The 14507-nt window shown below is 45.9% G+C and overlaps 1 protein-coding gene across 1 annotated transcript in view; it reads right to left on the reverse strand.

Annotated features, from left to right (window-relative positions):
• The window catches only part of CAPN9 (calpain 9), a 56155-nt gene that overhangs the window by 26517 nt on the left and 15131 nt on the right, over positions 1-14507 (reverse strand). The window contains exons 4-8 of the mRNA XM_002760907.6: positions 13331-13464; positions 7839-8007; positions 6207-6290; positions 3412-3497; positions 503-580 (exon numbers count right to left, since the gene is read on the reverse strand). Coding sequence (XP_002760953.5) covers positions 503-580; positions 3412-3497; positions 6207-6290; positions 7839-8007; positions 13331-13464 — 551 coding nt within the window. The remainder of the gene's footprint in view (positions 1-502; positions 581-3411; positions 3498-6206; positions 6291-7838; positions 8008-13330; positions 13465-14507) is intronic.

Below are 14507 nucleotides of genomic sequence, written 5' to 3' on the forward strand. Positions count from 1 at the left end.
ATTTCTAATCAGGGTATATATGAGGGGTCTGAGACAGATAAATCTGATTTGCCAGAAAGGGAGAGAAAAGTCTGGGTGCGGTGGCTCACACCTGCAATTCTAGCACTTTGGGAGGCCAAGGCAGGTGGATCACCTGAGGTCAGGAGTTCAAGACTAGCCTGGCCAACGTGGTGAAACCCCCTTTCTCCTAAAAATACAAAATGAGCTGAGTGTGGTGATGCATGCCTGTAATCTCAGCTACTTGGGAGGCTGAGGCAGGAGTATCACTTGAACCCAGGAGGCGGAGGTCGCAGTGAGCTGAGATCCAACCAGTTTCTGGCTCTATTCCCTTCCATTTGCTCCAACCAGTCAATTCTATGCACTCTAGCCTGGGCAACAAGAAGAAGAAAAAAAAAAGCGGGTGGGTGGGAAGGGAGAGAGAGAGAGAAACGTGGTGCTCCTTACGCCCCAGGGCCATGGGGCTTTCTCGTGTCTGCAGTGAACACAGGAACGAGCACTGTACCAGAATTCCCCATCATCCAGAGCAGTGTGACACAGACGCTTCTGCTCAGCTGGACCAACAGAACGCCACTCCGGAGAACTAGGAGTAAACAAAATTGGTGTTCAGGCAGAGGTCATGAAGAGTCATAATGGCCTTGATGCAGAGCCCACCGCATGCAGTGATGGAGGAAATGAGTCCTGCTCAGTGACCACTCACTGGGTCCCAGAAATGCACCCAGTGATGCAGTGGCTGGTGAACCCCCAGCCCCCAGATAAGAGGGCTGGTCAGAAAGTGTCTCCAAGTGTTGCTGCTGGATAAAATGCCCCTGAGGATGATTTGAACTGCCGACATGGAAAATTATCATGGGACGGTCACAAGGCATTACATGCCACCAGGGTAGGAGAAGAGCCCAGCTGGAAGCCACAAGCCCATGGACTTTCGGGCTTGGCCTCCAACTCCCATGTGACCTGGAGCAGCGCTTGGGCTCTCCTCTTAGTGGGTAAGCTGACGCTTGGAAAAGTGATTATGCCTTACACTTGCCCACGCTTGATATTGTCTGTGCCAGGCACCTTTTGCCTGTGACCTCATTAGCAAGTCAGGTGGGGTTCTGTGAGCTAGGCGTGCCTGTCCTGCAGACAAGAGGGCTCAGGGGGGCCCATGGACATGCGCTCAGTGAAGAGCGGGGGTGGGAGTGACAGCCTGTCACTCTCCAAACTCAGGATTATGGCTCCAAGTTCATTTTCTGTGACCCCCACAGCCACTTCCAAATAGTTCAAAGTATATCACCACTGTAGTGGTGCTACAGCCGATGTGGCAACTCCCTCTCACCCTGTGATCTCCACTCAGCCTCAGGGGAATGAGTGCTCAGGAGATCAGAGGGGAGGATCAGCAGGAACCTCTCTCCAGGCACGTGGGCCAGGGTCAGAAGGGTGGAATTAGCAGCCGTTTGGAGCCATTATCCTCTAAGTGGCTCAAACCCAGATAATCAGCCTGACAGGCTGGCCATGCAGTGCCTTCAACCCTACTCATGGTCACCAGCAGCACAGCGAAGTCAGAGGGTCAGGATGGCTCCTGCCCCCCCATCACCCATGGAGACTGCGTGAGTGGAAGACAAACTTCATTCCAGCCTTGGTCCCCAATCAGAATTCCTGCTTCTGCCCTTCCTTCCTCCCTCTCTCCCTTCTTTCTTTCCTTCCTTCCTTCCTTCCTTCCTTCCTTCCTTCCTTCCTTCCTTCCTTCCTTCCTTCCCTCCCTCCCTCCCTTCTTTCTCTCTTTTTCTTTCTCTTTCTTTCTTTCTTTCTTTTTCTTTCTCTTTCTTTCCTTTCTTGCAGTGTTTTGCTGGGGCACAATGGCACAATCTTGGCTTATCACAACCTCTGCCTCCCAGGTTCAAGCGATTCTCCTGCCTCAGCCTCCCTAGTGGCTGAGATTACAGGCATGTGCCACTACACCTGGCTAAATTTGCATTTTTATTAAAGACGGGGTTTCTCCATTTTGGTCAGGTCGGTTTCGAACTCCCAACCTCAGGTGATCCATCTGCCTCAGCCTCCCAAAGTGCTGGGATTACAGGCATGAGCCACCATGTCCGGCTGCTTTCTTTATTTTTACCTCTGTGAGTCCCAGAAAAGGGGAGAACACGGCCCATTTTCCCTTTATAGACTACTAAATTGAGGGCCGACACACATCTTACAGCATGATGCAGTCTCACTAGTTTTGGTTTCAGTATTTCTCTGTGCTTTCCATTTCTGCCAGGAGAGGGAGGCCAATCTCTTCCCTCCTCAACCCGTCTCAGCTCATCTCTGCCAGTGCTTCTTGGTTCTCAGAAGGTGGCAGCCAAGGCCAGAGCCAAGGGCGGTGGGACAAGAGCCTCCAGGGGGACGACGGCAGCCTGGAAAGCACATGCCTGTGTGCGCCGCCCTCACGCAGGGTCTGGCTAACATGGCAGAGGCTGCACCGTGTCTGGTGACCTGGTAGCTTTGTCTGGACTGAGGGCAAACAACACTGGCTCAGTTTTAACCAAATTCCAGATGAGCTTCAGAGTTTCCCAGAAGCTCAGGGGCCTTAGGTGTGGCAGGAAAGGCCTTCAGGAGCCCCAGAAGCAGAGGAGGAGCAAGAGCTTCAGGGGGGCCCTGCCACGCACCCACACAGACATCGTTGGTTCCCAGGCACCTGGGCCACTTCCCAAGGGACTAGAGCTAGGGGAGCTGTGGGGACACGTACAGAAAAGTCAGACCTTTCTTTATGACTAGGGGCCAAAACTCTGGTTAACAGCTCTGTAATAGGTGAAATTTCAATTCCACTTCCTTTATTTTTTTTTTCTTAAGACACTGGGTCTTTCTGTGTTGCCCAGGCTGGAATGCAGTTGTGCAGTCATAGTTCACTGCAGCCTGGACCTCTCATGCTCAAGTGATCCTCCCACCTTAGCTTCCTGACGTGTTGGGATTATAGACCTGAGCCACCATGCTCAGCCCCACTTCTATTTCTCTGCTGGGCCATTGGGCCTCCACCATGGTCAGTGACCATCAGAGAGAATCCCACAGTTACATGCTAGGTAATATTCCAGGGATTCACACACACACACACACACACACACACACACACACACACACACAGCTTACTGGAGCTACTCACAACTGCAGATAATGCTTTTCACCACATCATTGGTATGGTATTTATGTCAATACACATTTACGTATTGACATAAATACAATTCATGAGAGTTAGGGTGCCGTTGTAGAAGCCTCTCTTGAGCATCAAGTATGATGCAAGGTGGGCTTGAGGGCTTGAGGGAAGAAGAAAGGCCACCCCAGAATCCGGAGGCAGAGCCCAGGAGGACCATAGACAGGCCACTCCTTCACATGTCTGCACAAGCCAGCTTTGGTCCCACACACCCTGGGAACCCGCCTCTCTGGTGGGATAGGGTGACTGACCTGTCACTCCATGACCCATTCCACTCAACCTGGCCCCAAGGGTTCCGCACTCGGATGAGTTCGATTTTCTGGCCTTGGAGGTTTACCTAGAAGGGAGAAGTATGAGGGAAGTGTGAAATGATAAATATGATGGAGGTTTGGCCACATTCATCCAAGTGCTCCAGAGGGGACCATCTCCATCCAGGACCAGTTTTGTGGAAAGCCTCTTGGCTAAAACGCTGCTGAAGGTATGTAAAAGTTCACCAGTTCTTAACCAGCCCTTGGAAGCTTCTAACTCCTATTGAATAATTGCTAGTATTGCCAATGATACCATGTTAAGCACCAAACTACTTATGCCACATCTGGGAAGTAAAGTAGAATTGTAATTAACGTGAAATGAGCCCACATGAATCTACAAATGGATGAGTTTCTCTCTAGACTGGGATCTCCCTAGAGGCAGGAGCCAAGTCTGAGGCATCTTGAGCATCTACCCCAGTGAATGGTAAAGAGTAGTCCTCAAAGGTGCTCCTGGAACTATTACTGAGCTTTCTTCATCCTAGCATCCTATGCACAGATGAATGATAAGAAAATAAGCATGTGCTGGGAATTTAAACACAACAATGAACAAAAACAGCATTTATGTCTTCTAAACCCAATATTCTCCCGGTTTCAGGTGTCTATGAGGATTCCTGCTGTTCACCTCTATTGCCCTTGAGCCAGTGTGCCCTCATGCTCTCTGCCCAGAAGCAGGGACAAGGGCCAATGCATTTGAGAAGGGTTTTGGAGGAGACAGAGTGAAAGTAAAAGACTTCTAGTTATCGACTAACCAGAAACTGTAGCAGTCAGAACGTTTTATCCTCATGCATTTGGCATAAAGAGTATTTTGGACGTGTAAAAATTCAAATAACATCAACTCTTCAGAGTTCAAGATGCGGCTTGTGGCTCACCATGTAAAAGGCTCATTTAATTTGAAATGTTCAGGGCAGGTGAGTTCCTTGTAGGGGGACAGAAAGCAAAATCAAGCAAACAAAGATGATGGGAGGTTTCTGTTGTTAGGTGGAATACGTAGAAGAGCTAACCTAGAAAATCACATGCCCTCTTGAGTGAGTGATCTGCAGGGCATCTACAGATGGGGAAGGAGGACAAAGGAACCAACACAAATAGCTGACATTCGAAAACATCCCAAAGAGTCTACCTGCTTCTCACACCTTGGCTCCAGTGAGAAGGAAGGGCAGGGCCTCCCTTCTGTGTTCTTGACTCCCCATACATTCAGAGGATGTAACTCAAAATGTGGGTGGGCACAGAAGACCAGGGGCACCTGTGCCTTCTAAGTACCGGGCTGGAGACTGGTCCAGGGGAGGCATGGAGTGGGCAAGGCAGACTTCTGGGCTTTGCTGAGCTTGAGTCTGGGAGAGTGATACCTTTGGCTTCTTGCCTTCTTCTTTTATCTGATTCTCTTTCTTTCTCTTCCCCGTGTGTCCCTCAAGGATATCTCCTCGTAACCAACCACTCCCTTGAAGTCAAGGTGGTGCTGTGTGGAGTCTGGGTGTTTCCAGGGATCAGTTTCACCCTGGGCTACAGCTACAGAGAATGGGACTTGTGGTGATTAATTTCATGTGTCAATTTGACTGGGCCATGGGGTGCCCAGATATTTGCTTCAAGGTTATTCTGGTTGTGTCTGCAAGGGTGTTTCTGGGTGACATGAGATTTAAGTGGATTGAGTAAAATAGATTGCCCTGCGCAGTGTGGGTGGGGCTCATCTCATCTCTGAAGACGTGACTAGAACAAAAAAGGCAGAGAAGACCGAATTCACTCTCTCTGCCTGGGTGCCTGAGCTGGGACATCAGTCTCTCCTGTCCTCAGACTGGGACTTTTACCATTGGTGTTCCTGGTTGCTAGGCCTTCCCTCCAGACTCAGACCAGACTGCACCACTGGCTTTTTGGGTCTCCACCTTGCAGAGGGCAGATCATGGGACTTCTCACTCTTCACAACTGCATGAGCCAATGCCTTTCAATAAATCTTATTATAGCTGACCCTGGAACAATGTGCGGGTTGGTGTGCCAACCCTCCTGCATCGTCAAAAATCTTGTATTACTTTTGACTTCCCTAAAGCTTAACTCTGAATAGCCTACCATGGACCAGAAGTCTTATCGATAACATAAAGAGCCAATTAATGCATAGTTTATAGTTATTTATATTATACACTGTATTCTTACACTAGATAAGCCAGGGAAAAGAAATGTCATCAAGAAAATCATAGGGAAGAGAAGGCATATTTACTATGGATTGAGTGGAAGTGGATTGTCATAAAGGTCTTCATCCTTATCTTCATGTTGAGTAGGCTTAGAAGGAGGAGGAGGAGGAGAAGTTGGTCTTGCTGTCTTGGGAATGGCAGAGATGGAAGAAAATTCCCATATAAATTCAAACCTGTGTTATTCAAGGGTCAACTCTGTGTGTGTGCGTGTGTGTGTGTGTGTGTGCATGTATAAGTGTGTGTATATATATTTGGTTCCCTAGTAATTCTATTTCTCTGGAGAATCCTCACGCAGGACTGATGTAAATTGGGAAAGAAAGGAAATTAAAAACAAAGACCAGGCACTTATACCTGCTAAATGAGTTTTGATCTGCAGTGGAATCACATGGTTTCTCTCTTTACTGGTTTGCCATTTTGAATCCTAGCCTGCCTCTTCAGGTGACAGTCTCTGAAATGTCTCAACAGCAGACATTTAAACTGCAATGCACTAAATAAATGCCTAAGGGACTAGTATTGTCACGCATCTCCCCACACCCTATGGTTGGAGTTCAAGTTGCCTACCTGGTCAGTTCCCGTTACAGTGTAGGCATGACCCTTAATAAGACCAAATGGAGTCCGGGCCTCAGATTCTGCAGCATTTCTGGTCTAAAACATGGAAAAAGCAGAGTCACACCTACTGTCTAAATCAAGCCTCCCTACTGGATCAGACCCAGCTACATGGCTGGCCCAGTCACAACCTCCAGCCCCTTCTGCTGCCCCAGGTGCAGGCCATGAGCATGGGTTATGCCCTGGACTCCCCTAGGATGTCTAGCAGTGACATACAGTAAGTTCCAGTCTCTCCCCAGGATGGGAGGTGCCCATTCCCAGTGTGGACTCCACTGAAGAGTTCCCTATTTTTTTTCCCAAACAGAACAACTTATCACCTCCATGTAGTATATAGCATGAGAGAGAAGACACAATCACATACATCCCAGAGATGAAAAGAAGCATATAACAATACGATGCAGGCTGGGCATGGTGGCTCATGCCTGTAAGCCCAGCACTCTGGGAGGCCAAAGTGGGTCGATCACGAGGTCAGGAGATCAAGACCATCCTAGCCAACATGGTGAAACCCCGTTTCTACTAAAATACAAAAAATTAGCTGAGTGTGATGACGGGTACCTGTAGTCCCAACTCCTCGGGAGGCTGAGGCGGAAGAATCGCTTGAACCTGGGAAGCGGAGGCTGCAGTGAGCTGAGATTGTGCCACTGCACTCCAGCCTGGCGACAGAGCAAGACTCCATCCCCACCCCCCAAAAAAAAGAAAAGCAAAAGAACAATAGGACGTACAGTTCTGCATCACAAACCTGAAAGTTCAGAGGAACTGGCTAATTCATTAGCAAAAACAGACCCCAAGGCTAAGAGGAAACAGAAATCTAAGAGAAACAGAAAACTGGAATTGATTAAAAAAAGATGTCTAGTGTCATAGCAGTCCATAAAAAACAACAAAAATATTTTTTAAAAGATGAGGTAAAATTATACATGTGGGTGTGTTTGTATGCATAAAGAAATTTTTTAAAAATACCATTAGACTTCTATCTGCTATTTTTTCCATAGTATATAAAATGAAAAAAAAAACACCAAAGTTTAGAAAACTAGATAGAAAGATCTCATTTCAGTAAAATCAAACCAACTGACCTCGATGTTTGTGTGTGGACAAGTGTGCCTGTTTGCACGAGCAGGGAGAGAGCTGGGAAGGGTACAGGCCCAGGGGTCCCAGTCTCAGGGTGGGGCTGGAGGACAGAGGCAGCTAAGAAACAGGGGGAAGGAGGTAACAACGCACCTGTTTGGGCCTCCAGATTGTTCCATCTGACACAGCAAGAACATCTTACCTCGGTCACTTGACAACCGTTAAATAGAAACCTGTGTTTTATTTGCTATTTATTTATTAGAGACAGGGTCTCGCTCTGTCACCCAGGCTGTAGAGCAGTGACACGATCATCGTTCACCGCAGCCTCGACCTCCTGGGCTCAAGGGATCCTCCTGCCTCAGACTCCAGAGACACACCACCAGGCCTGGTTAAAACTTGTGTTTTAATTAGTACGAGTAAACACTGCCCCCCAACAGTTATACCCTCCTCAGGTGTGGCCAGGTTACCTGGTGCAGACTGCAGCCCCAGCATCGTGCCTGGAATGGGAACCCATGAGCCACTTACATCAATGAAGCAGCCCAGCAGGGATCCCCTCTTCAAAGCCTTCTCTAGAATCTCATAGAAGTTCTCTGGGGCCTCTTTAGTTTGGAACGTCTCTGCCACACCCCCAGTGAAGTCCTCCATGGCCTCGATGGTGCTGCCTCCCTTCAGAGCTTCATAGCTGCCATTTAGCCTGTAAGGGTGGCAGGAGAGAGAGGAGACAGTCAGGGACCTGGGGAGGCCACCAGGGCATCCTGCAGTCAGAGCTTTTCTAACCAAGCCAGAACCATCTCCCAGGGCTTGTCCTGGCTGGGTGGTATGGAAGGAAGATGGGAAGCAAGCATTGGGATTTGCTTGGAGCTCTTATGTGGTGTGGTGGTATAGAGCAGCAGCCCTGGTGCCTGAGGGGCTGCGGGTTCAAATCCTAGTTCTACCACTTACTGTCTGAACCTCCCCTCCCCTCCCCTTCCCTTCCTTCTTCTCAGCAGCATGAAAATAGACTAATAAAATAGCTTATTTGGGCTTCCTTAGTTTTTCCCTAATGTCCTTTTCTGTTCCAGAATCCCACCTAGGACCCCACATTGCACCTGAGTCCTCACATGTCCTCAGACTTCTTGTAGCTGTGACAATTTCTAAGACTGTCCTTATTTTTGATGACCTTGATGGTTTTGAGGAGTCCTGGGCAGGTATACTGTAGGGTTAGAATTTGTCTAATTTTTTTTTCTCATGATAAGACTAGGGCTATTAAAGAAATTATAAATGCTTGAGGTGATGAGTATCTCAATTACCCTGATTTGATCATCACACATTGTGCACTTGTAATCAGAGCATCAAATGTGCCCCATAAATATGTACACTATTATGCATCCATAAAATTAAAAAATAAAACTTAAAAAAAATTAAAATAAATAGCTGGGTGTGGTGGTTGGTGCCTGTAATCCCAGCACTTTGGGAGGCTGAGGCAGGAGAATCACTTGGGCCCAGGAGTTCCAGACTACAGTGAGCTATTATGGTGCCACTGCACTTTAGCCTCGGTGATACAGCAAGACCCTGTCTCTAAAAAAAGTTAATAATAATTAAAAAAGAGTAGGGCTATTGGTTAGTGGGAGGAAGACCCCAGAGGTAAAGCACTCCTCTCATCTCATCATATCGAGGGTACCTGCTACCACGTGCCTTACTATGGCTGATGCTGGCCTTGATCACTTGGCTAAGGGAGTGTTAGTCAGGTTTCTCCACTGGAAAGTTACTCCTTCTCTCCCCTTTCCATACTGTACTCTTTGGAAGGAATCATTATGTGCAGCCCACATGAAAAAAATAGGGAGTTTGGGAGGCTGAGGCAGGAGAATCAGAGGGTTGATGATGTAAGTCCAAGTTTGAGTCAAAAGGTTTGAGAACTAGGAGCTCCAGTATCCAAGAGCAGGGGAATATGGATGTCCCAGCTCAAGTGCGGTGATTGAATTCACCTTTCCTTTGTTTTTTTCTTTTATTTGGACCTTTAACAAATGGAATAATCCTTGTCCATATTGGTGGCAGTAATCTTCTTTACTCAATCTACTGATTTTAAAACTATTTTCTTCAGAAACAACCTCACAGACACACGCAGAAATAATGCTTCACCAGCTCATTGGGCATCCCTTGGCCCACTCAAGTTGACACATAAAACTAACCATAACACCATCTATACATCTTTATTTTATTTTATTTTTCGGTGAGGTGTTCTCTCAACCATTTCTGGCCTTTATAAATGACCCTAGTAAACCTTGTTTCATGTTTAGAAGCTAGATGATGCATGGTTTCTTTTGCCTTGCTTGCATGCTAATGTGTGGGGCACTCACCAGGGCAGAGCTGGGCTTGGACTTGGAAAGTGCCCCTCTGCCCCCTTTAAGCCTGTCTGGTGGCACTGATGGTGTTTGGGTGGGACAGAAGGCAAGAGTGGGCGTCTTGTTTCTTCTGTGATGGCTTTAATTCTGTCCTGCTGATTTCAAGATTAATTTAACTACAGTACCACCTTCATTCTATTTTGCCACTTTTATGCCTCACTTGGAGGTAGAAGCAAGACCATTCTACTTTCTGTCTCTGAGGACAGGATTCTCGTGACTTGAAGATTCAGGCTGAACCTAAAAGTGGCTCCCAGGAGGGCAGGAAATTGAGAGCTTGAGGAAACTGGGGCCATTTTGTTGGTGATTAAAAAGGAATGTCTTAAAAAAACACATGATTATCTCAATAGATGCAGAGAAGGCCTTTGACAAAATTCAACAGCCCTTTATGCTAAAACCTCTTAATAAACTAGGTACTAATGGAACATATCTCAAAATAATAAGAGCCATTGATGACAAACCCACAGCCAATATCATACTGAATGGGAAAAACTGGAAGCATTCCCTTTGAAAACTGGCACAAGAAAAGGATGCCCTCTCTCACCACTCCTATTCAACATAGTATTGGAAGTTCTAGCCACAGCAATCAGGCAAGAAAAAGAAATAAAGGATATTTAATTAGAAAAAGAGGAAGCCAAACTGTCTCTATTTGCAGATGACATGATTATATATTTAGAAGACCCCATTGACTCAGCCCAAAATCTTCTTAAGCTGATAAGCAACTTCAGCAAAGTCTCAAGATACAAAATCAATGTGCAAAAATCACAAGCATTCTTATACACCAATAACCGAAAACAAAGACTGAAATCGTGAGTGAACTCCCATTCACAATTGCTACAAAGAGAATAAAATACCTAGGAATACAACTAACAAGGAATGTGAAGGACCTCTTCAAGGAGAACTACAAACCACTGCTCAAGGAATTAAGAGATGACACAAACAGATGGACGAACATTCCATGCTCATGGTTAGGAAGAATCAATATTGTGAAAATGGCCATACTCTCCAAAGTAATTTATAGAGTCAATGCTATCCCCATCATGCTACCATTGACTTTCTTCACAGAACTGGAAAAAAACACCTTAAATTTCATATGGAACCGAAAAAAGAGCCTGCGTAGCCAAGACAATCCTAAGCAAAAAACACAAAAACACAAACAAACAAACAAAAAACCAAAGCTGGAGACATCACACTACCTGACTTCAAACTATACTGCAAGGCTACAGTAATCAAAACAGCATGGTACTGGTACCAAAACAAAGATATAGACCAATGGAACAGAGGCCTTGGAAGTAATGCCACACTCCTACAACCATCTGATGATCTTTGACAAACCTGACAAAAACAAGCAATGGGGAAAGGATTTCCTGTTGAATAAATGGTGTTGGGAAAACTGGCTAGCCATATGCAGAAAACTGAAACTGAACCCCTCCCTTATACCTTATACAAAAATTAACTCCAGATGGATTAAAGATTTAAACATAACACCTAACACCATAAAAACCCCAGAAGAAAACCTAGGCAAAACCATTTAGGACATAGGCATAGGCAAGGACTTCATAACTAAAAACCAAAAACAATGACAGTGAAAGCCAAAATAGACAAATGGGACCTAATTAACACAGCTTCTGCACAGCAAAACAAACTATCATTAGAGTGAACTGGTAACCAACAGAATGGGAAAATTTTTTTTGCAATCTACTAATCTGACAAAGGGGTAATATCCAGAATCTACAAATAACTTTTTTTTAATTTATTTTTTATTTTTCTTATTTTTATTTTTTTGGAATGTATTGAGTAGAGGTGAGGAACTAGGATGTTGAAAAGTAAAAAAAGGAGAGAAGGAGAGGAAGAAAGAGGAAGAAAAAGAGGGAGAGAGAACAGGAATATTGCTTCATTCTAAAAATGGGTATTAATAATGGCCAATCAATATTTTGTGTACTTAAAATGGAGAACTCTATAAATATTTATTGAGTTTACTTGTTCCGGATCTGAGTTGAAGTCCTGGATATCCTTATTAATTTTCTGTCTCGTTGAGTCTAAATCTTGCTATGGGTCTTATACAAATAACTTAAATAAATTTACAAGAAAAAAACAAACAATCCCATCAAAAAGTGGGTGAAGGCTATGAACAGACACTTCTCAAAAGATGACATTTGTGTCACCAATAAACATGAAGAAAAGCTCATTATCACTGGTCATTAGAGAAATGCAAATCAAAGCCACATTGAGATACCATCTCACACCAGTTAGAATGGCAATCACTAAAAAATCTGGAGACAACAGATGCTGGAGAGGATGTGGAGAAATAAAAACGCTTTTACACTGTTGGTGGGAGTGTAAATTAGTTGAACCATTTTGGAAGACAGTGTGGCGATTCTTCAAGGATCTAGAACTAGAAATACCATTTGACCCAGCAGCCCCATTACTAGGTATATACCCAAAGGCTTATAAATCATTCTATTATAAGGACACATGCACACGTATGTATATTGTGGCACAAGAGCAAAGACTTGTAACCAAGCCAAATGCCCACCAATGATAGAATGGATAAAGAAAATGTGGCACGTGTACACCATGGAATACTATGCAGCTATAAAAAATGATGAGTTCATGTCCTTTGTAGGGACATAGATGAAGCTGGAAACTGTCATTCTCAGCAAACTGACCCAAGAACAGAAAACCAAACACTGCATGTTCTCACTCATAAGTAGGTGTTGAACAATGAGAACACATGGACACAGGGAGGGGAGCATCACACACTGGGGCCTGGGAGGTGGGGGGCTAGGGGAGGGGTAGCAGGAGGGTGGGCGGCTAGGGGAGGGATAGTGTTAGGAGAAATACCTAATGTATGTAACAGGGTGATGGATGCAGCAAACCACCATGTCACATATATACCTATGTAACAAACTTGCAGGTTCTGCACATGTACCTTAGAACTTAAATAATTAAAAAATGAATGTCTTGGTTCCACTTATATGCAGTTCCTAGACTAGTCAAATCATAAAAACAGAAGGTAGAGTGGTGTCGCCAGGGGCCGTGGGGAGGGAGGAATAGGAAGTTGTTGGTTAATAGAGACAGAATTTCAGTTTTGCGAGATGAAAAGCTCTGGAGATAGATGGAGGTGGCGGCTGCACAGCACTGTGAATGTACTTAATGCCACTGAACTGCACACTTAAAAATGGTCACATTTATGTCATATACACTTTATCACTATGTTTTTAAAAATAAAAAAGCAGCATCCTGTGGGATGGACAATTGATATGTCTATATCCACGTGGGTAATAGCCCGGATGTTTGAGCCATGCCAGTGTCCAAGGGAAATCTGAAGCACCAAGTGCTGTTGGCACAGCCGGAATTCCCCTCCGCTTGCCTTCCCAGCTCTTCCAAGGGCCAGATTATGACCCAGGGAGACAAAGGGTCATGAATGTAGCCACTGTTCCCAAAGATGGGCACATCTAGGCTACTACAGGAAAACCACCTCCAACCCTGCTCGAGTCCTGAGAAGGTTGGGTCATGGCAAGCCTCACATGTGAACCCAGAACCTCGGTTTCCTCCCCAGCCCTTAGATGCTCTCTACAAAGGCCCGTGGAGGGACTCCTGTCAGGAGGCTGCCCAGCCGGGAAAGCTGTCACTCACTTGGCATAGGCTTTTTCCAGCAAGGCGCTCCAGAACTCATTGTGGTCGGCAGAGTGGAGGAAAACCAAGCGGTCCCTGAAGGTGGGCAGACGGTCATCGATCACCACATCCAGCCACTCGCTGTGCTGCCAGAACTGTTGCCCAGGATAAAGACGGAAATGAGGGAGTCAGCTTCACGGGAGCTCCAGGCCTCATCTCTAAGTGTTCATCCTCTTGCTTTCTTCCCCTCTGACCAAGCTATCCATAGGTAGTTTTGAAAATCACAGATGGGTTCCATGGTAGGGCACCTGGGCTTTGTCCACTAAGTTACAAGCTGAGCATTCTACCCAGCACCAACCACTGACATCAGCTCAAAGACTCAGGGTCAACCCATCAAAGCTGGGGGCGAGGGAGGAGGCAGGACAGGCATCACAGGCAGACACTCTAAGGTGCTCTGAATTAGTTTTCATCTTCACAAGAAAATTGTTTTTGTGGAAGAGGGGGAATGGTAACATGGGGTTTGGTTTTGCTGTTTTGTAGCCCAGTCTCCGATATTCTCTCCCACCCAGTTTCAGGGTCTAGCTCCAATTTCCCTTAACGTTGCTCCCTCCTTACCCGCAGTTGAAGCCCCTAAGACTAATTTGTTGGCCATTCACACAGGAAGCAGACGGACTCGGTATTCCCCGCATGCCAGGCGAGGAGACGTGAGGGGAGTGTGGGTGTGTGTGAATGCGTATGTGTACACACATGCATATATACGTGCGTGCATGCAGGCATAACAGGTATGTGCATTGTTTGTGGTTCATTTATACATTGCACTGTGCAAGGATGTGTTTGCTCACATGTGTGCAACTGTGTGCATACAAGCACATGTATGTTTGCATGTGTGCATGCATGTATGCACACGTGTTTGCAAGTGCATATACACAGGTGTGTCTTTGAGCATATATATGCCATATGTATACATGTACATGAGCTTGTGTGTGGTCTGCTGGGAACAGGAGGGAGGTTGGAATGAGTCAAGGACCTTGTGTAGTTTCTCTGTGTATGCTCCAGGGCCCCACCTTCTCCCCATTCTTTCTGGTTCCATTGGCCTGAGAGCGATCCTAAGGTAACCTTGAAGAGTAAGAAGAAAGAGGTCGAAAGAGGAGGGTAGGCACAGTGGTTTGGGGAGCCATTTATTTACAGTTTTGCTGTG

The sequence above is a fragment of the Callithrix jacchus genome, chromosome 19 (assembly GCF_049354715.1).
Source record: "Callithrix jacchus isolate 240 chromosome 19, calJac240_pri, whole genome shotgun sequence".
NCBI lineage: Eukaryota > Metazoa > Chordata > Mammalia > Primates > Cebidae > Callithrix > Callithrix jacchus.